Source organism: Triturus cristatus, chromosome 12 (assembly GCF_964204655.1).
Source record: "Triturus cristatus chromosome 12, aTriCri1.1, whole genome shotgun sequence".
Classification (NCBI taxonomy): Eukaryota; Metazoa; Chordata; class Amphibia; order Caudata; family Salamandridae; genus Triturus; species Triturus cristatus.
Genome location: NC_140595.1, coordinates 751,980,022 through 752,003,739, shown reverse-complemented (window position 1 = coordinate 752,003,739; position 23,718 = coordinate 751,980,022). Strand labels below are relative to the sequence as shown.

Here is a 23,718-nt window from a genome sequence, read left to right as displayed (position 1 = left end):
AATTCATGTGCCAAGGAAAATTTTATTTCTTCCAAGGCATACATATTCTTGCTTTCCTCTGCCTTCTTATCTTTCTCCATTTCCAATATTTTCATTTGGAGCCTCATGACTTCTAATTTATGATCTCTGACCCTCTGGTTTTCCTCCAGCTCCTCTGGGGAAAAGCTCCTAGCGGAATGGTGGCTGCCAGTCCTGGAGGCTGCTCTGGACACAGGCAGATACTGTGACCGGAATCCATCCCCTTGTGCATCCTCATCCACTTCTGCATCCTCTGTCTCCTCAGCCTCTTTGGCCTCCCACCAGTCCTTTAAGGCCTTCTACAGATCATCCTTGTTAGAGCTGCTTCTCATGGGACATCCAAAATCTTTGCAAAATTGCTTGAGTTGATCTACTTTGTAGGAATACAAATCCTCAATGTGAAACTCCAATTCTGCCTTCACACTTGCTCCTTTACCATTTAGAGACATGATGCGTGGATGACTCAAGGGTCAGATCAAAAATAGAACCAAAACAAAACACAGTATGTGGTTGCGTAGTGGTCTGCACTAATCTAGTGATGTACACCAATCACTGTGGGTCAAGTACAAATACGGGTTCAAATCCTCACCGCTGACCACCAATGGTAGAAATGGGGGTCTCTAGTTGGCAGAGGTAGGTACCTTTGTCCAAATACGGACCCTTGATTCTAGTCAGGGTAAGGGGATACACACTTTAGATAACCCCTGCTCACCCCCTTGGTAGCTTTGCATGAGCAGACAGGCTTATCCCAAAGGGAATGTGTAAAGTATTTGTACCAACACTCACAGTAACACAGTGACAACACCACAAATGGACACCACACCAGCTTAGAAAAATAAAATATCTTTATCTAAACTAAACAAGACCAACATGACAAAAATCCAACATACAGATACTCAGTAAAAAGTCTTTAACCCATTTGTTGCGCCCGTTTGCCAATGCCCGTCGCGAGCACTACCTCGGTAGTGCTGCACACATCCGTTGGCTGACGAGGCCCCGCCCACTCAATGGAACGCCCCGCACCGCGGCGGAATTACCGCAGCGGTAAATGGGTTAAAAAGGATGTTGTAAAATATAAGCTTGTAGAAATCAAATAGCACCAACTGGGGCAATCACGACGTCAGGACAGCACACAATCCAAAGTACAGCGAGGATCGTGGCATCGGGCGTGAAGTCACACAGATCCCCAAACAACAGTACCTTGGAAAATGAAGTCAGTGACAATGCACGGCGTCGAAGATGGCCGATGTCGGCTCCGATGATGATGCGACTTCGGCGAGTTTCTCGAGTCACCCTTGGTGGTCATTGGCGCCACGATAACAATATGCAGGCGCTGGCGAAGACAGAGTCGATGCGAGCGCTGGGGTCGGTCATGGCCTATCACTGCCGGCGTCGGCGGGCATCATAGGGCGTTGGGACTGCGGAGCGGGCCGGGTGCTGCGTCGTTCACTTCACAAGCAGCTCCCCGGGCCTCGGTACAGGTCGCGGCATCACAGCGGCAGCGTTGGAAAGAGGATTTCTTCCTTCTCTTTAGTTTCTTCCACCTCCCAACAGTAGTAGCAACCTCCAGGGGCCCACACACAGTTACAGGCACCTCCTGTCAGGTCAAAACTCCCAGTAATAGTGAAAAACGAAATTGGCAGTATTTTACTATCAGGCCATGTGACCCACACCAATACATGTTCTAACTTTCACATACACTGCACCCTGCCCAGGGGGGTACCTTGGGCCTACTATAGGGGTGTCCTATGTGCAAGGGAAGGGTAGGGCCTGGCAAGTGGGTGCACATGCAAGGTCGACATTGCAGTAAACAAACTGTGTACAGGCACTGAGGTGGCAGGCCTGAGACATCTTTTCCGGGCTACTCATGTGGCTGGCACAATCAGCACTGCAAGCCCACCAATAGCATTTGATTTACCAGCCCTGGCACACTCAGTGCATTTTACTAGGGACCTACTGGTAAACAGTGGCGTAACAAAACTTGAGGGGGCCCCCCTGCAAAGCACATGGAGGGGCCCCCACCCTCCCCCGGCGGCACTGTCCCCCATCTACCACTTTGCCCTACCACCCAGAAATCTAGCATATTTTGATTTGAAACTTCCAACATTTAAATGAAATGCATCTATATTGTCTTTCTCTAAGTTCTAATGAGAAAGTGGGAAACACTCTTAACTTACAAGCTACGCCATTTGTAACAATACTGTCAAAAGCAGATTATTTAACTTTTTCTTTTTTTATTTCATATTTTACTTTAATGGTCACAAACACAAATAGAAATAAAGAGAGGTTCATACATATCAATTAATTAGACTATAGACGTTGAAAAAACCAATAACGGTAGATACAGATGGATATAAGCACAAGCACAAAAAAAATATCATAACAAATAGTACAGAATTTCAGTAAACATATTATTATCCCCACTCGAGGCTAGACCAAAGCCTTCCAAATTTAACCAAAGATCTCAATCCCCTTGCTTTTGCCAATGCCAATTCCATCTCATAAACCCCCCTTAATAGTAACCAAAATTCAATAATGGTGGGACTAGATTTTTCTATCCAAACCCTGGCAATAGTCAGACGGGCACATGCAATAAAGACTGACACTAGAGAGTTTGAGATGTTGCCTGTGTCAAGTACTGACCCTAATACGATTTCTTTCTCTGATAACACCGTTACTTTACCGATTAGCTTACTTAACTCATGTGCAAGCTTATGCCAAAAGTCAGCTAGCTTAGGACGGGTAACAAACATGTGTCGTAGGTCTACGGCAAAATCATTGCACTTAGGACAGTAAGACTTAATTGTATTATGTGACACGGCCCATTTAGAAATAACTTCAGGGGTATAATATAGCATAAACAAAATACGATGGTGTTACAGAGGAGTTAATTCTGACCAGGGAGTCTGAAACCTCTTCGGAAGTCGCATCTATAGCAAACATAGTATTTAATTTGGCTGTGGCCTGTTTGATATCGCCATCAACCGTCTTGATAAAGCAACGATAAACTCTCCCTATGAGACCGCGATTGCTATTCTTAATGATCGCCCGAAGAACCTCTGTTGTAGGGGAGAGGGCCAGTAAACCTTCTCCCTGCATAAAAAAATCCCTAATTTGTAAATACTTAAAGAATTAATTATAAGTAACCCCATACTCTACTATCAATGATTGGAACGGCTTAAAGCCGTGTTTATCATATAAATGCCCCAGAAGTGTAATTCCCTGTTGTTGCCATACTCGCGCAACTGAATCCGAGAAAATATCAGGGAGCCTTTGGGTTGCCCCAAAGGTAAATAAATTCATGCCACTTTGGAAAATTAAACTTTTTACATATATCTTGCCAAATATGAAAAATATGCCGAATGGTCTTAAATCGAACTGTTTTGTAATAATTTGGGTCTGACATGTTGTAATAAGAATCCGGTGTTTAAGCCATATGCTAGCTGAAACGAGAGCCAGGGTTTCCTAGCAACAGGTCCCATATTTAAGGATTGAATCCGGCTGACAAAGGCAGCCCAAAAGTAGGTTCTAAAATCTGGAAGTTTAAAGCCGCCTTGACTAAAGGACAACTTAATGTATCTAATCGCCCTTCTCGCTCTCCGAAAGCTCCAAATAAAACTTCCAATGACACCATCCAAGCGTTTGAAAAAGGTCATTGGAATTCTTAGGGGGATGGCTCGAAAGAGATATAAAAATTTAGTAAGTATGCTCATTTTCACTATATTACATCTAACGATAATAGTCAATGGGAGCCTATGCCACCTACGAAGATCATTGGTAACCTTTTTCAGCAGCGGTGTATAATTTAAATCAAATATATCGTTAATATTGGCACTCAGACACACCCCCAGATACTTAGCCGAAGCTGTAATACCTAGCGAGGATGGAGCTGCACTCGGTGTGAAATTGAGAATAGATTGAGTCTTATTCAGGTTAAGTTTGTATCCAGAAAAGGACCCAAAACGCTGCGCCTCTTGCGTTATCGCTGTGAAGGCTACCACTGGCTTTGTAGAAAAAACAGCGATGTCGTCTGCATATGCAGTGACTTTCAGGGAGGTATCATTAAAAAAAACCGGTGTAATAGACAAGTTATGAAGCAAATGTTTAATAAAAGGCTCTATATATAATGCGAATAATAAGGGAGAGAGCGGACATCCCTGCCGCGTACCACGAGAGATGCTAAAAGCAGACGAAACAAAACCGTTATACTTGACTGTGGCAGTGGGTGTGCTATAAAGTTTCTGAACAGCCGAGATAAACCCTCTACCGAGGCCAAAAGAGCCCATTGTGCACCACAAGGAGTCCCAGGCCACCCGGTCGAAGGCCTTCTCGGCATCTAACATAATCATTCCTATATGCTGCTCCATGTGCTTAGCGATATCAAATGCTACTATAGCAGTGTTAATATGTGCAGTGGTGTCCCTACCAGGGATAAAACCATGTTGTTCCTCAGATACCATCAGATGCATCAAGGGGGCTAAGCGTGATGCCAAAAGTTTAGAGAAAATGTTGGCATCTGAGTTGATTAGAGATATCGGTCTATACGAGCCTAGAATATCCGGTGGCTTGTCTTTTTTTGGGAAGACGATGATGTTTTTTTTATTCCAAGAGAGAGGGGAGACGCCTCCCCTAAGTATCTCATTGATCAACTCAAGAAGAATTGGAGTTAATAAGTCCCTAAATGTTTTGTAGAATTCGAGTGGTAGGGTATCTTCCCCCACTGCCTTGCCCACAGGGAGGGCTCCCATTGCAAGGTCAAGCTCTGCTAAATCGGCCTCCCTTTCCAAACTCAGGATCTGAAGCGGATTTAATGAAGGTAGCCTGCTCTCTTGTATATACACCATAGCTTGTTGAGTGTTGCCGTTACTCACTTCGTTATACAGATCCAATTAGAAAAGCCTGAACTCCTCAAAGATATCTTGCGGTTTCGAAAATACGTCACCATTTACCCCCATAATTTTTTTAATAAAGACCCCGGCCCTTTGATCAGCGATCTGATGAGCCAGTACGCGTCCAATTTGTTCCCCGTACTCATATTGCCGGGTTTTATATTTAAAAAAATTACTAGCTACTTTATCTTTAAGCCTTCTACCTAACTAATTAAAAAAAAAAAAAGCAGATTATTTAACTGAGGCAGCAATCAGAACAATTCCAAGGAGTGATCCTATTGTCTCAGGAACTGCCTTTGGCTGAAGAACAAAGAACAACTATGAAGGGTCTGAAATAGAATTGACAATACCAACCCAAACCTGCAATTCCATAAAAACTCGACTGACAATATACATGAGAAGTACAAAAACTATAACTCAGTATCCTGCAAAAGTCAAGAGAAAGACTGGTGAATTATCTGTATGCCACACACTAGCGACTGTTAAGGGTTGTCCATGATAATAACGTGAACTGAGGAAGCAATTTCAATCATAATGTCTTTATTAGTAGGCACTGCAAAACAGGCAGGCAAACAAGGCCGAGGAAGAAAACTGGTTGGATGCTTCAGAACATTGATGCAGATGTTTGTCTGTTATAATTTATCATTTCTGTAGTGTAAACAATGCTAAATACAAGATTTAAGGTACACGTATTACAGATAAGTGCAAGCAACACCATAAATAACACTGCATGTAGAATAAAAACAAACCATATCAGCAAGTATCTAATGACAATCTATACAAACTGTAGTTGGCAAAGCAAAAGAAAAAGTGCAAATACTTTCAAAGTTCAAAATAAAGCAATCACCAGTCCAGCAATATAAAAAAATCAAGCATGTTTTGTAAAACAATCCAACTTTCTTCTTGCATCAAGGTGAAAATACTTTCAAAGTGCATGGCAAAAACAAGTCCAGCAGCTTTCCTCACAAGGACTGACCTGAACCACCATACTGGGCTTTACTTCATAACAAACAGAGGCCTCAGACCTCTGTGTGTCAACACTGGCGGTATTTACAATTTGCTAAGAGTATAGACACGCCTGCTAAATTACAGATTCACCATTGCCTCCAAATGGCTCTATCGTCACGTGTGACACCGCCAGCCAGGCATGGATTTTAAGCCAACAGCGCCTTGCATTCTGGGAGTTGTGCTGTGACCATCTAAGTAAGGGGTTAAACATTTCAGCATGAAAAGTGTTGTTGGATAAAAGCTACGAATGGACACAACATGGTGCCAATGCCATTTGGCAGCTATGTTTTATACAAACACAAGGGGATGTTTAATTTCCTCAACACAAGCTGCAGAAGTCTGCCGTCAAATAGCAAAAACGTTGTGCGGAGAACCCAGAAACGTGCTGTGTGTAGCCCCTGTGTATGGACCTGAGGTGTCATTCTCTAAGAGACCCAGTGGTAAAAGCCCACAGTTGTCTCTAATGCATGTTAGTGCCAGGCAGTGGTCGAAGTGGGGGAAAAAAAGTAGGAAACTGTGGGAGGAGAATCAGAGAGCAGGAATAACCAATGGATTGGGTCAGTGGGCGGAGTGAGAAGTGTGGCAGAAAGAGCAAAATATCCCAATGTTTAGTATTCTTTTCCCATTTCACTAACCAGTTACAGCTTATTACATTATTTAATTTAACCAATAGATACACACGTGTATTTAAGGTTAAATATGTGTTATTGACATTAAAATACATTTACAAAGTGGGATACGTTTCCAATCACAGAATGTCCCAAATATCCTTAAAAGTGGAATCGGAAGCCATTTGTCTCCCAGCCATGGAGTTTCTGTCATCAGCACTTCTCCTCCCTTTTTCCACAAGAGCAGTTCAAACATGAATGGCAAAATATCCTAGTTTGCATATGTTTTCCACATAACTATGGTTATGCCATATTTGCCACATAATACATCATCTGCTGCATAATCTGACGATTTTAACTAATAAATTGTTTATAGCTCAAACACATCAAAAGTTACAAAAAAATGTGACTTGTGCTGCTGTGAAGTGGAGGGCCCTTTGCAAAGGTTGACTGGGCACCTTTCTCATTGCTGCAGTTGTATGTTCCACTAGTACTAATAAGGAAAAATCTTTGCAGAGACTGTTAGAATGTGTACAAATTTAAAAATAATAAAGTATCAGAAAATTTACAGCACCACTAATACCAGTGTAGGGTGTCAGAGCACTTTACATCACACATATTACATAGAGACAATCATTCATATGTGTGTAAATCACTGTGTAGGAAAAGTTACATAAGACAAAGGACTACAAGGTGAAGGAGTCACATGACAACCATACTAGTAGGCAGCATAGTTTAATAGTGATTGGTCTACAGAAACACAAACTCAGAATTAAAAACATAATACCATGGTTGGGGGTTCGCTTTAATAATAAGAATTGATTTCTACCCACATGAACCCTTTTTTGCAACATTAGGATAATCCAAGACTGGGGAAAAAAACATAACACTCTAATTTATACCTAGGAGTTTGCATGCAGCTCTTAAATGACAGTTAATAGCTCACTGTTCTATGTTAGGATTTTAACTTATTAACTGTAAGTAACAATAGGGTCTCTCTGACAAAAGCAGTAACCCACTGACCTATTCACATTATGTGAACTTTGTGATCTGCATGGCACATGTTCTTAGCAGCAGGCACATTAACCCTCGGTGCTACCTTTACATGATTCAAAACGTCCACTAGAGAAAACACCATCTCTCTCTACGAAGAACATTAATCACTGTAATTATCAAGACATTTCTATTGTTGCACAAAAATGTTGGAGGCCAGGAAGGAGGCAGCAAGTGCTTTTAAAACCATATTATACTTACAAACATGACGCCCCCACCTGAATTTAGTGCCTGGTGCGGTCGCACTGCCCTAGAGCCACCCTGCTCAAGGGTCCTGTGACCTCAGTGACAGAGTCACTGCCACTCTATGGTGTGCTGCTTCATAGGTCTGTCCCCAAGGCTGGACGTGAACGTCATGGATAGTGGTGAACAGGCCTTCAAGGTTAATCCACACTTGGCACCGCTAGGGTCTACCTGCTTGTGCTAAGACACCAGGGCTTTTAAGATCTTGCGGCGCCTTCTAAGGTGTAGCACAGGAATGTGCTCCCTCCGGAGAGTGGTCTGGGAGCCTGGTCATTAAGGCTGAACCTGGTTCACCAGTTCCACGTCAGCAGCTCTGACCACAGTGCCACATCCTCTCCCCACTGAACACCATACTGCCCCACTTAGAGAAGCTTGCACTGCACTGACCCGCTATAAACACCTGGATGTGACTCAATTCTAATTACGCACTAGACAAGAGCAATATGCTGCCTAAAAAAAATTTACATCCTAGAAAAAGCAAACACTCATAGGGAATGCAAGATCAAGTAAAACATGTCAAATGTAAGCTGGAACAACATGGTTACCTTTTTCCTTTTACACTCATTATTCTGGAATTAGTGAGTGCTTTTGCATGAAAAGGTAAGGCCATGATTACAGGGCCCGGAAGGGACCTTTTTCAATGCCCATTGCTTATATCTTTTCAAAACATAAGCAGTATGGTTTAAAAAGACCACATTCGGTAACACACAGTCGCTGTACACATTTTGGGGCATATTATCAAGGGCAATATCGTCGCATTAGCGGCACTTTTTGCCACTAAAGCGGCAATATTTTTATCACCCTATTAGCAAGCTGTCGCTAACAGCTGTTAGCGACAGTTTACTGGCAATAGCGTCCATTTGTTTTGCCACTTTGCATGTCAGCGATATTTATCGCTAATGATATGCAAAGTAGGTGTTCCTCACTAAAACTAAATGGAAACAGTCGTAATCACAACTTTCCCCTATTATCAATGCCCGCGTTGCGATAAAAAAAGTTGCGCTAACCACAATTATCGCTGGTTCCTAATGCCTGATTGAAACCTGACTTAGACATCTTTTCAATAGAAGGTGGATTGTCAGGCTGAGACCACCTTAGCTCATTACCAAGGATTTCGCTATCGCAGGAATTTCATCACTGGATGTCCAGCGATGATCAGCCATTTTGCCGCTATCGCTGTTTTTTTTATCGCCTTGGAGATACGTGTTACTAATAACGCGCTATCTCCGCGATAAAAACCAGCGATAGTCAGCGGTAAACAAATTGATGCTGAGCACGCTTTGCGATATTTATCGCAAAGTGTTGCTAATTTGCCCCTTTGTTTTCCAATTCACCCATGAAGCAGGTTTTTCAGTACCTCCAGGCAAGGTGCACTTTTCCACACAGGGAAAACAATGTTGTTCAAAAAGAGAGGAGAAAACAAAAGTATCACTTCACTGGCAAACACTGTAAAGTGGCGCTAATGTGTTTAGGTGTAAATAAATCAATCTGGCCACCTTGCATCCACTCTGTCTTGCTTAATTAGTTTTGTTTTTTTCACAATTGGAATGTTTTATTTCTCTCCACCCTGAGGCTGCACTTGTGTCAGAAAAAGACAACATTTCCAGCAAAAATATTTTTCTTTTTTGGATCCATTTCACAGGGAAGCAAATAAACGAAAGGAGGAAAGAGAGGGTAAACCCCGTTTCTTGAAGTCTCGGTTTTCACTAGCTGAGGAGCGAGACAGAGAGAGGGAAGACTCAGAGGCCTAGAGTGTGTGCACAGTTTAATTTATAGGGACTTGGGGAGGCCGTGGGCGCAGGAGCTCTATTTAATTTGCGAAGACTGAAGAGGCTTGCTTGCAGGCGCAGCTGTCTCCCTCGCTGAGAGTGAGGGGGCCCCTGGAGCGTGGGGGCCCCCCCGCACCGCGTGGGCTGCGGGGGCCTGTGTTACGCCCCTGCTGATAAAACAAATATTCCAATCAGGGAGAACCAATCACAATAACAATTTTCACAGAGAATGTATGACTTTAGCACTGATCAGCAGTGGTAAAGTGCCCAGAGTCCTATAGCCAACAACCACAGGTCAGGAAAAAAATAAGAGGACGAAGCAAAAAAGTTTGGGGATAACCCTGCAAAAAAGGGGATTTCCAACACCAAGTTACACTGACCTTGTGATGTGCCCTCCTCCCTGGGCTTGAAGAAGGTCACCCTATCTCTATCAGAAGCTGTTGGAAACTCCTCTAGGCCTTGTGCTGCTTTGTTGCATATTACCACTCCCTACTACTGCTAACTGGAAATCTGAACAGCTCTGCCAATGATCCTCAGCCAATAGATGGATCACCCTCCTGATACTGCTCTGGTGACACCTGCCACCATGGACCTGAATATCTCGAAGTTTCACCATAGGTCCCTCCCTGGAGACCTCTGTCCTCCCTCCAGTGTACATCAATGCTATCGCCCATCATCCCAGGAATCTGACAGACAGGCTTCAATGACTCCGCGATCAGGCCGCTAGAACGCGCATGAACTTGACTAAAGTTTCTGATCTGTAAACAAACCGCTGGTTACCAGTGGATACTAGAACTGATGTAATTGAAAGTAGTTATACCTGTTGCAATATTTGCCATTACCTTGTAATTGCCACATCTATCATAACAGTTTATTCTACAAACCTTTAATATAACGTAACAAATTCTAAAAATTTACATGATTTGAATCTAATTTCAATGGAAAAATAAGTTCTATTTGCTCTGGTTTTACCTAGAACAAACGCTGCATGGTCTTGAAAAAGCCGGGTTCACACTACTCTCCAACTGGAAACCTACAGTCAGCATCCTTACATCAGATGCCTTCAACCCCATCACCCCGCAGAAACCCAGCAGCTGCTTGTTGGAAGGGGTGGTCCTAAACTATGGAATCCTTGTATTCCCAACTGAGACCCGAGCTACGCTCCCTCCAAACCATCTAATGACACAACACAAAGCTTTCCAAGGAATCGTTTGTAGTAACTCTGCTGTCCTTGAGCCAGAGGCGAAAAATGCAGGAGAGGGGTGTCCACATCCCCCTGCTGGACTGTAATGGACTCTTCTTTGTCATGTGTGGTGTTTTTGTTCCTTTCGTCTTATGTGTTCTTTAGTTCTCTGAACCTATTAGAAGATCCAGCGCCTCACAAAATCTTCAGCATGGCAAAGTTTGACTCAAGCTGCAAGGCGCGGCCCGAGTAGGTAAGACCGGTGAGCAGGGTGGGGGGGGGGGGGGGGCTCGAATTCAACAGATGACGATGAGGGAAAATTCATCATTTATTTAATTTTCCCTCTGCATCGTCTGTGGAATCCCCCCCACCCCGCCCCACCACTCTTTCATGCACTGGCGGGTCCTGCTGTGCATTGGTGCATGTAAAACGTCTGGCTGGCTGACCTTGACATGGTGAGTGTCTCTCAGGCTGACACTTGCTCTCAAAAAGGGAGAGGGCGGAGCCCCAGTGCCCCTATTGACAGGCTGCCGCTGATGAGCGTTCTGGAGATGTCTGGCAGTACAAACATGAAAAGTACCACAAAACTGTCTAAAGGACTATGGAATGCGACCGACTGTGTAAAATACGTGTAGAATGCTGACATTTTGTGGAAAGTGCAACATGGGCAAAATAAAACAAACACGCTTTGGCAAAGCCAATAGGTCTTGCAATGGCTTCTTTTTTTTTAGGTTGTATTTCCCCATCCGAGCTGTATTGGTAAATTACAAAAATGTAGGACAAAACCATATATTTTAGGCAGTAGAAACATGCAGTTGCTTCAATGGAAGTACACAGACTTCAACTCCCACAAGGCAATAGGTTGTCAAATAAAAGAGGCTGGAACATGGTCTCCTTCCAATACAGACCAAGGAGGTAACTTCAGCCACGTCAGTTTGTACTCAGCTGTAAACATGGATTTGTGCTATTTTTGTGTATTAGAATGACAATAGCGTGAAGTTCTGTGCTCTGATCCTGTCAACATGTGCTTGTGAAGAATAGTATTAAATTATTAACACTTATAATTCTCTCTTTCCTATAAAAGCAAAGGGAGGATGGATAAAGAACATTTGTTATTTATTGTTAACTGCTATGTTATATGCTACATTATACACTGGTATGTTATAAGTCACCTTATATGTTAGGCTTCCAATTTTCTCTTCTTACTGATTTCTACAGATAAATACAGACAGAATGATATCTAGTTTTCTGGCAGTATTTATTTTTAAATATGGAAAAAGGGATTTATTTTGGACGTTTCTAACTACTATTCATGAGTGTTAGGTAAATAGCTGTACAGATGGACAGGCAGGGGAGTTCAAAAAGAAAAAAGACCTGTTAATGAAGCTTATATAGCTGCAGCAGGACAGCTGTTTGAGCTGTCTTACAATGCAAATGCTTCCAGATGACGGTAGGTTACTCTAAAACCCCTTGCACATTCAGACATGAGATGACATTTATTGGGTAACTAAATGTGGAAATGTAACAATTGTAGATTTATTTTGCGTAAATGCAGATAAAATAAGTAAAACATAAATACAGATGGAAATATGTCAAACTTAAATAGAATAGGACTGGGAGCCCTAGTCATATGTTATGTAATATGTTAGCATATGTAATATGTTAGCATCCATAGATACTATGGCATTTTAGAACTTCGGGTTCGTTCATCCAGCCTTCCGTTGTGGACGGGCTTGTGATGGGCCACAGCCTAATTGATGTGTCATACAATATTGTGTATAGAGTTGCCAGAGTGCATGTCCGTTAGGTTTTAGTGTAGAATGTTTTTTATTCATTTATTTTAGGGAGTTTTATATAGTGCGAACTTGACCCGAAGGTATCAGAGCGCTTTACATAGCCCCAGTTGCGTTACATGAGGACACATTCATTTTTGTTAGGCACGGGGAGATTAAGTGATTTGCCCAGAATCACAGGATGTTCAGCGTCATTGCTGAGACTGGAACCCGGTTCCCCAGATTCGAGGTCGACCGCCCTAGCCGTCAGGCCAACTCCTCTCCATCTAAAACGATATTAATATTGCCTCATTCTGTGCATTTAGCCTGGCCCTTATGTTGGCAATAACCAATGTATATGTTGGTTAACAACCCAAGGGCGTAGTTATCCATAGTAGCATTGGAGCCCACCGGTGTGAGGCACCGCTCAGGCAGCAAACATGTCTGCTGTTCACTATCAAACTGCGGGCAGGGGTCCTATTTACCCTGTGTGTACGCGGCCCCATGGCCTCCTTGCCACCCACTGAGCATCTCTTTGCTATCATTAAAGCGTTAGGGGCTGTGATGCTGTTCTGCTCGATTTTCCTGGCCTTCTTGTGAGGAAAAGATGATTAAATGTGACTTCAGTCTCTTACCATTCAAGTCTAAGGGTTAGAGTAGTGAATGGAGCCTATTTACTAGGCACTTCGACATGATTCTGTGCTCTTCCCCATAGATCAGGGCTCGCACACATAGCCTAGGGGATAGATTCATTAGTATTAGGGATAACCTGTCCTGTAGTGAGGGTATTTCATGGAGCTGTGCTGAATTCAGGCCTGGTAGGCCTCAAACGGGAGAGACTCCATCTTTCTTTCTGCTCCGGCAGCTTGGGATGCTTCTAGGTCAAACGTAATGTTTTAGTTATGAGGTGTTATTCGCTTGGAGAGAACCGGTTCAGGCCGGCCCTTATCGAAGGATTGTATTTTTCTTCATGCCGAAGACACTACATCAGGCCGGCCGGCTGGGAACGTGTCCTTGGTACGGGGAGGTACAAGAATTTGGTGGGCGGCAGGTTACGGGCCGGAATTTTCCATGAGGAAACGCACCTCTATATTAGTGAAAGTCTGAGGCAGTTACATGTTCAGTCCGTAGGCGGCATCTAGCCGTTAGCAGTAAAGCTACTACTTATTCCAGGGAAGACAGACGCCATCTTGAAGGCGGAGAAGAACCGAGAGACAGATGCTTTCCTAGCAGAATAGCCAGAGAGGAGAGAGTAGCCGATAAGGAAGAGGTCCCAGTGACTCGGAGAAGGGTGATTCCAGGCGAGCCGAGGCACAGACGAGAAGGGAACCTAGATGACCACTGAGTGCAGGCTACATACTACTAAGGTGATGTCGACCCTTTCTTATTAGAGTGTACAACTTAATCTTTCACTTTTCTTTGCAGGTTATATGTTATATCGTAATGTTATGTGATTGTGTATGTAATGAGTAATAAAGTATCCAGTTTGTAGTGAACCAACATGTGCTGCGTGTTCTTGTATAAGAGGGTAGCCTATTCTTCTAGTCAGCTGCGGCTACATGAACAGATGTTAACCCTGATCAGGTAAGTGGTAACTGAATAAGGGAAAGAGGAGCCCCTCGAACCTGAGAACAGGCTATGCTCGAACTGGCAATCCTTGTGTGATCTGATGAATAGTGAGACTGATTCCCTTTTTGTATGTTATGGTGATCATAGGATGAACTGTCGTATGAGACTGCCGTCTAGGTAGAGAGGTCTGGATTCGTATAGGATCGCGAGGCCGCCACTTGTGATACTGTCGTATGGGCAGAGAGGTCTGGGTTCGTATGGGACCGCGAGGCCGCCACTTGTGATACTGTCGTATGGGCAGAGAGGTCTGGATTCGTAGGGGATCGCGAGGCCGCCGATTGTGCTGAGACTGCCGTCTGGGCAGAGAGGTCTGGGTTCGTATGGGACCGCGAGGCCGCCACTTGTGATACTGTCATATGGGCAGAGAGGTCTGGATTCGTAGGGGATCGCGAGGCCGCCGATTGTGCTGAGACTGCCGTCTGGGTAGAGAGGTCTGGGTTCGTATGGGACCGCGAGGCCGCCACTTGTGATACTGTCGTATGGGCAGAGAGGTCTGGATCCGGATGGGATCGCGAGGCCGCCGATTGTGCTGAGACTGCCGTCTGGGTAGAGAGGTCTGGGTTCGTATGGGACCGCGAGGCCGCCACTTGTGATACTGTCGTATGGGCAGAGAGGTCTGGATCCGTATGGGATCGCGAGGCCGCCGATTATAAGAGGTCTTGGTATGCATAGTAGGAATCCCCTGTCCTTAGGTGGTAGATATATGTGGTTGCAGGATTGTAAATAGGTTCTAGGGAGGGGGTAACGTTCTGGCTGGGTTAGTGAGGCTCTGATGAGCGGGTTCTATCTGATCCGAAAACCCAAGCAGAACAGATGCATAAAACAAAATAATGATGCAAGTGGCCTGTGAATACAGCAAAAAAGATGCCTTCTTTGTAGCATACTATCTCATTGCTTATCAAATTCTTTGGTCTGCCAGGGCGCAGTTAACAAGGCTACTGGCTTGGGTTTGGTTAGTGATGCATTTTCTCAAACAGAATGTACTATTCAGCTGTCCCTACAAGGACTTGATTGATTTAGGGGGGAAAGAAATATCAAATAGGACCAGCGAGCCCACAGTGCGAGAGGAAGTTCCAGCAGCCCTTAGGAGAAGCAGGCTTTCAAAGTTCAGACTACATTTCAACAACTACTAATTGCGCATGCGCCAGTCTGCTCACAAACTTTCATTCCCATGAATTTTTAATGATGCAAAGTCATTTTTTCAAGGTGATGCCAGACCGAGCGGTTATTGCCACATTAGATGCGTTCTCAGTTTCCTGTCAGATTTGCAGTAAGGGAAAAGGTGGGTCGGAGGAGGCTTGAGGGGAGATGGTGGCGGGGGCATGGATACAGGCTTTGGTGAGACCCTTTATATAACATCCAAGGACACCAGTCAGGATTCAAACTTCTAGCATTCAGGTCACAGCAGATATTAGATGTTTCCGCCCAAAAGGGTTTTAAGAGGGTACTCCTAATGCGGGTCTGAGTACACACAGGCACACACGGCTGCCTTTGCCATAAAAGAGATGTGACTGCCCTCTCTGCAATGAACTGCGCCCCGGTCACTCCGCCTTTGACTAAGACAGCTTCGATGAGATCCCCCTCTGGTACCAGCGGATGGAGGGAGCTGGCCTAGCCGAGCTCTCAGAACAACTCCCGCGGGGGCTCTGTGGCCTGGACACACCTTCCCGCGTCACTTGCATTTAATGCCATTATTATTTCAGTAGCCATAGTACCAGGGTCTAACCAGTGGCATAACTAAAATTGAGGGCCCCCCTGCAAGGTACGTGGAGGGGCCCCTCTGGACTCTATCAGGAGCTCTCTGGACTAAGTGCTATGCTGCCGAGGGGGCCCCCTGGAGCTTGCCCCCCCCACCTGGGGGGGCTGATTGGGCCTGTGTTATGCCCCTGGGTCAAACTGAAATCTTTCTCCCTCTCTTTCACACAGAAAAGTCAGCCGCAGCACCACCGTGTTTGGTTTCAAATGCAAAAATATAAGTGCAGTAGAAAGTTTAAAATGAGCCACGGCGCTCACCGGACTATCACTAGCGGCAGTTACAGGTAGGCTCCTCTCCAGGACAGGACTCACCATAGAATGTGAGACGCGGCCACATTGAAATCCTCTTGGGAGAAGGGGCGTGGCCGTTTGCCTAAGCAAAGAACACAGAGAAAGATGTAGAGGCGGACTATGTAGTTATGCCTATTCATTTATTTATGTGGTTTTTATGTAAAGCTGACAGTAACCACTTCACTGCTAAAACTTCCCACAATTTATTTTTGCAGTTTTATATAGCACTGACTTAATCGGAAGATATTGGAGCATTTGGAGGGACATTGTTGAGCCCTCGGGACGACCAGAAGGAACCCTGATGGCAATTCCCAAACAGGAGGAGGGGCCATCACACACTGTACAGTGCGGTGGCCAACCATAATGTTCTCTGAGTGAAATCCCCCGGAAGGAGAAATAAGAACACAAAGGAGTGACATTTACAGAAATGCACCAATACCAAGCCAGCATTTCTGAATGCCACATGGAACAACCAATAGCAATTGGCGGGTGTGCCAAACCCCACAGAAAAGATTAACAGATTGATCGAAGCTCGACCTGAAAACAAGCTTTCATGCATCTGAAATCCTTGACTGATATAAACATTAGCAGAAAAGTAATGTATTTTTTGTGAAGCATGTTTAAATAATCAAAATACATCTTACAAACTAGGTCAGGCAACAATATCTTGATCTCTGTGATTAAATGCTGCAGGAAAAACAACTTCTACTATAGAAAATCTTAATAAAATGTTATGTTCTTCATTTTAGACTCATTTAATTTCTTGAAAATTTTAGACCCAGAAAATAACGTTTTCTTATAGCATACACCTTTTTATATATAGTTTAATGCTGCACATTAGAGTGTTTGCGCACAGTTTAAGTCTCAGAAAATATAACAAAAAGCACCAGGCAATGAAAGAGGTTGCCCAGGATCTCACAGCTGAAGAAGCAATGATAAAAACTCTGATCTCATGGATCCACACAGGGGCGGATGAGGCACCAAAATCAAAGTGGGTCCCATTAATGACTGACAGTGGCTTAGTTTGCAAATTGGGGCAGTTTTGAACTTGTACAAATAAGCTTTATAAGTATTTTGCAAGCTTACGTGGATTTGAGCTTGCTACATGATGTGAATTATTTTAATATCAGGGAACCGAAGAGTTAAAACCGGCCGAGCAGCCCATAAAACAGGCCCACAAGCAGCCAGAGAACAGTCCCCCTCCCTGACTTGGACCAGCCTGTCAGGCACTGCCAGAATGCCTTATGGGCCAGCCGACCCTGGATCCACAGCCCTCATTTCGCTTACTTGACCACATACAGCAGTATAAATGCTTTAATTTAATGTCCACTTTGCAGCTTACTGGACAGAGCCAAGGCGCACATGACTTTAGGTACACTTTCTAGACAAAGCAAGTGCCAAGCTGGAGACCAAGTAGGGTGAGCAGTATAATGACTAGTTACTAGAGAAAGTGATTTGTGTATTTATGTATTTATTTATTTAGTATAAAACTATGCTTCTGTTTTTTATTTATCAAATTATTCGACTTTGTCATATGAAAGACAGGAACGTGAAAGAAGAGAAGAAAAATTAAAAAGAGGAAAAGGGAAGGACATAAGCTGATGTTAATGAAAAAAGAGGCGATAATGATGGAAGCTGATAGTGAGAAGTCAGGAGGTGTGTAAAAGAAGGTGGGAGCGAGGAAGACAACCGAGAAAAGAGGTGAGATATAAAGGAGACTGAAAAAAGAAGGGAAGTGGCAGGGACGGTGAGAAAAAGGATGAAGGGAAACAAATAAAAACATGTAAAGAAAAGTATGGGAACAAAAACAACAGTTGGGATAGGAGAGAAAATGAAAAAAGATAGGGAAAACAAATAAGGGAAAAACAGATAGCAGGAGGCAGAGAGCGAAGAAGAGATGTGGAGGAGATAGAAAAAAGTGGAGAGTTTGAGTGTAGAAAAAGAAAGTGAGGATGGAAATCAGAATGGCTGGGTGAGAAAGAGGGAAAAAAGCAAGATATAGATGCGAGAAAAAATGGTGAACAAAGGATATAGAAAATGGTAGGAAGACATAATGCAGAAATAAGAAGAAAGAAAAGACGAGGGTAGAATATAGTAAGGAGAAAAATCTGAAGAGAAAAATCTGAAAGGGGTAAAAGATGATAATAAAGTGAGAAAGGAGATAAGAAATAGCTGAATTACAGATGGCAGGAGTCGAAATATGGCAGACATAAGGATGTCAGAGAGAATGCTTGGAAAGAGATTGAGAGAGAGATGAAGACGAACTAGGAAAGAATATAGGGGCAGATTTACAAGCTCCTTGCACTGACTTTACGCCGCCGTTGCATTACTTCTGTGAAGCAGCGGCTTCGTAAACCATGCGCTATGATGCAACATATATACAACGTGACGCATCTAGGGGGATGCGTCACATTGTGAAGCCCTGCGCTACCTTATTCCTGCGTCAGGCATAATGTATGCAAGGTGGGCGTTCCGTCGCAAGGAAGCCTCACACAAGTGACGCAGTGAAATCTACAAGATTTCACAGTGTCACTTTTACGACGCCACTGCGTCAAAACCTTGAGTCTGCTTTAAGCAGGCGTAAGGAGTGACGCAGCATGTTAGGAATACGCATTCCTAGCCATTGCTGGAGTTGCATCGTGCTTGCGACACGACTCCAGCAATGTGCTGCCCTTATGCCGAAAAGATGCGTCACGCATCTGTCTATCCTTGCGCCACGGTGCGCCGCATTGTAAATGCGGCACATCCATAGTGGCACAAGGCTATTTTCTAGTCATGCAAATTAACTGGTGCATCTTTGCTAATATGCAGGGATGCTCCAGTTTTTGTAAATCTGCCCCATAGATGTGAAAGTAGAATGTGCACATGGATATAGACAAGGTAGGTAGATTAGTGGATGGGGAGGGACAAATGTACGAACTCTAGGAAGCTGTAGAAGCGCAGGGAGAGAAGATGATGGACAGTAAGGGAGAGAGAAAAGAGGGCAAGAAAACAGAGAGTAAAAGAGAGCAACAGAAGAAAAGAGAGGAAGAAAAGAGATTACAAGAGAGTAAGAGAGATGCAGAGTGTAAGGGAATAGGGAGTAGGGGGTGAAATGGGTGAAGGGAGAGTACGATAGAGATATGGAGAAGAGACAAAAGAGGAGCTCAGAGACCTGTGGTGAGGGGCTTGGCGGTCATTCGTGCAGCAGGTAGAAGGCCCTGAAAGATGGTGCAAAAAAGGGGGCACACCATACAGGATTGCATTACAGTACCTCTGGCAGGTGATAGGTGCAGGTGTCACAGTGAAGTTGGCCTGCTGGAATTCTACGTCATCGTGAAGGGGGAAGATCCCACCTAGAATAAGGTCTCCATCTCTAGATAGACCGGTCACCTCATTGATGGGAAGTCGACATGCCCGCTCCATTATCTGGGCAAAGTACACTGGCAGCACAAAGTGTATCAAGACACACAGCGAGATCTTCTTAGAGACGGACCGCTCCATGGGCCTTCCTGTAGTCATGGACTCATTGACCTCAGCCCTGTGCCGGTGCAGCCATTTTAAGAGCGAAAAGTTGGACTAAGCAGAGAGAAATCAAGGGAGGACACAAGAGCTCCCTATTTGAAGAAATACCGCTGGTGCTGATGCTGTGGTTGAGCAATTGGATAAATAATACTGCAAATATCTGCAGCAGATCTGTGGGTTTCTATTGGTCTGCTCACTTCAAGACGTCATTAGCCCATGGATGATTAAAGGCTGGCCACTGTAGCTATCACACTAGTACAGAAAGGGCACCCTCAATGTCCCTGGCAGTGCTCTGCCAACACTGTACATCCCTATGCAAGATGGCAAGGTAGGATAAACTGAGTGTTTCTAACTAGCCCTGTAAGCTACACATCAGAAAGCGAGGACAGGGAATTTACAGATATTATATAAACATCAGGCTTGCTGATTAAAGTGTGGGGAGGAAACCGAACTCCAGCCTGGGCTTCCCCTTCTGCAAGCAGAATGCCTTCACTCTCTGTCAGCTGGGCCTAGGACCAGGTGTGGGTCCACCAGCGAGTAATGTAGCAAGCCTCAGGGTTTATATACTTAGCCTGGCCTTTGTGTATGCGAGGGAGGGGTGAGATGAGAGGAGAAGAGTTGTTCACTTTAAGTGCATAATTGCAGAATATCTTAATGTCTTTCCTTGCTATTATCAGAACTTCACCTGGGAAAACGGACGGTGACTAGGATACAGACTTTAGAGACTTGTCTTTCCTCTAACATGGCCCCCTCACTCTACGTGATGTTGTGCACTGTGTAGGATGTAACACACATGAGCAGGTGGCAAGTCTGCTTTGATATTTTACTTCAGTGTTTTAAAAGCTAGTCACCACTGACCCTGTTTGCTCACTCATACCCAACTGCAATGTCTCACAATTCAATACAATCTGTCTTCTAAAATAACAATGTCCCATCAATGTGATCCACTACATAGGCTAGGTCCCGAATATGTAGTTCCATCCATAATATGCCGTAAAGATTTAGACGACTCATTTGCGAGGTTTTGGCGTTGGGCAGTGTCGCAAGGAATCTTGCACTGCTTTCCTGCACCAAAAGAAAAGTGTAGGAATGTGCCGTATCTATGAGATATGCTGCATTCCTGTTCTTTACCCCTGCACTGGCGCACAATGGGCTGTCATGCGCCAACGTAGACACTCTTGCGCCATGGTGCAAGGGTGTCTGCATTGTAGAGGTGATTGATTTTGTGCACAAAGGAACACTTTGCTGCACAAAAACAATCACAAGAGGTGCTTTTCTCATTCTAATTGTGCTACAGAAAGCAACATACATAGAGGAAAAACAAGCATTTGCAATGCAAATAGGTCTCGCATTTGTGAGTTAGAGCTATTGACGTTGTAAATGGCAATATTTTTTACCTACACGTTTTATTTTTGGAGTGAATGTATGTAGTGTGCAAAATCCCTTGGAAAGGTCCTGCACTTCGCAATAAATATAGTGAAAAAGATGGTAAGGGGTCTATTATAATGTCCGGTGGATCGCCACCGCCCATATGGCGGTGGCGATCCGCCCGCCACCCATTTCCCCTCAACATATTACTACGGCGGGGGGACCCCGGCGGACGGAAAGACCGTTCGCCGGTTTTCCGCCGGTCGACCAGTCGAACGGGCAGAAAAGGGGCTGGATATGGTGGCAGTGTCTGGAAGACACCGCCATCCATATTGGCATACAGGCGGATTAGTGCCTGTCCATGGTGGCGTTGCCGCCATGGAAAGGCATGCGGTGCATGGCTGTGGGGGCCCGTTGTGGGCCCCCAGGGTGTTGGGGGTGCATATGGGGGATACCTATGGCACCCTCCTGCATTTGCATTCACAAGGTGCATCCATGGCATTGTGGTGGGCAGTGCTGTGAGCACCGCCCGCCACAATGTTGTGGATGAGGCATGCCACCACCACCGTGGCGGTGGCATCCTAATTTCTGGTGCGGGACTGCCGCACCACTGGCGGCCGGTCCCAGCACCGCTAGGGTGCCGCCATCCTAATAGGCCCCTAAGTGTGGATTGTGTCAACAATTACTTGACATGTACCTCATGGGTGAAGTGTCGCTACACATGCATACTGTGGTGCTTTACTAATGCGAAACTCATTAATAAAAGAAGTGCTTACAGTCTAATCAACGCGATCGAGATCCCGGCTTCTCTTTCATTTTCTAGACTATTTGACTCACTCTCCTGCGTCTTGGTTATCCCCCAAACACTGGGAGGCAATGAAGTTTGCCAAGGGGTCGGGGGCAGAGGGGCTTTGGGGGCACATGAAAATGTATTAATTGCCTTGTTGTCAGAGGTCGCCCGGTGCTATTAATTAAAAGTGTGCAGATTTCATTAAGATATTAAGAGTACTTTACTCGCATCAATGAGAAATCGACATTAACTAAACAAAATGCCAGAATGCGTGTACGTTTTCACAGTGTTTTAGACAGTACTGGTTGCTTAGTTTCATTGCATTAATTTTTGTATTTACTCTTTTACACAGCATCCAAAGTAGGTTACTTAATCCCAAAGCCCCGAGTTGTTAAATGACCCATAGAAGGGAGTGTTTTACAGTTAAGCAAATGAGTCCAAATGTAATTTTGGAAAGGCCATGGAATGATCAGCCAATGAGGTATTCGATGAGCAGGTATTTAACTACACTTTCAAAACGCACAATATTATGGCTGTTGTTTGTTTGTACACAACCACCTCTCTGAATGTGTTTATTAACACAGTGCTCCATCTACCAGACAGTGCTCACAGAGGGGCAACTAAAGCACAGAACAAAATGTATTCATTTATCCTGAGTGTGAAGGCACCCGGAAGGCTTAGGTGCCCGCCCGGAGAGGCTAGGGATCCCAGCGCTTCTACAGACTCTGCCGTGCTCCTCTGCACCAGCAGGGCACAGCTCAGAATCTGCCACTTCTACTAAGAATATGAGAAGGGGATGAGGTTGGGGCATGCAGGAGTTGCAGGCAGATTTCCAGGTTATTGAAAGTGATGATTCTGACGTGAGGCAATGGAGACTGAATTTGTCTGTTTGTCTGCACCAGTCTATTTCTCTACCATCTACCGGGCTTACTGTCATGTATCCATTCATCTCTCTTTGTTAGAGGTGCTCGAGCCAATATATTAATTAGCAGGTAGAGCCAGCCTGAGATGAGCCAGGTGTATACGAGCGAGTGGGCGAGCCGTGAAAATGATAGGTATGTTAATCATACAGTAATCATGATGTAAATGTGTGAAAATGTCTCTTCAGAATTCAGAAAAGTGCATTTCGTTAGCGTGTCACCTCAGTACACAAAATGATAGCACTGAATTGAGAGGAAGTTATTAAAAGTGCTTTTTTTAAGCATGAGTTAAAACATGCCGCTCCTCCTGCCCGACAACAATGCCATTTGTGAACTAAGAGGCGTCAGTTGCCATGCATACCCCGAATGTTGCCTAGAGTCTTATTATATTTAGAGTATCATTAAAATCTAAAATCTAGTTCATTAAACACGAGTAGTTTTTGTACAGCACGCATCTTGAACTCGCATATTTCAAGGTGGCAATAATAAAGATAAAAACGGAAGTGCCAGCAGGGAAAAAATACATGAACAGGAGTGGGGGGGGGGGGGGCGGGGGAGGGTGAGAAATCACAGACTGAAGGAGGGGACAGTGGGGTGGGGAGACAGGGAAGAAAATAGTGTTAGAAGTAAAGGGGCCAATAGCCATAGAAGTATACAAATGATGAATGAGGAGGGACTAACAAGCCTCAAACCATTCAGAAGGCAGCATTTAAGACAAAAGCCAATGGGCAGAGAGTGGGCAGAGCTTCCACAAAGCTTCCACACTACAGTGTATACTGCATGCCTCACAAAGCGATTGGCAATGCATTCACGCTGCAACGCTAGGCGAGACCTAAAAGAAAATAGTGTTAAGAGTAAAGGGGCCAATAGCCGTGGAAGGATACAAATGATGAAGGAGGAGGGACTAACAAGCCTCAA

At 44.5% G+C, this 23,718-nt stretch overlaps 1 protein-coding gene across 1 annotated transcript in view; it reads right to left on the bottom strand.

The window, feature by feature from the left end:
• Positions 1–19,683, bottom strand: part of LOC146782697 (extracellular calcium-sensing receptor-like) — a 211,512-nt gene extending 191,829 nt beyond the window's left edge. Inside the window, exon 1 of the mRNA XM_085637188.1 lies at positions 19,472–19,683. Coding sequence (XP_085493314.1) covers positions 19,472–19,623 — 152 coding nt within the window. The 5' untranslated portion in view covers positions 19,624–19,683. The remainder of the gene's footprint in view (positions 1–19,471) is intronic.
• Between the last annotated feature and the right edge of the window lie 4,035 nt (positions 19,684–23,718).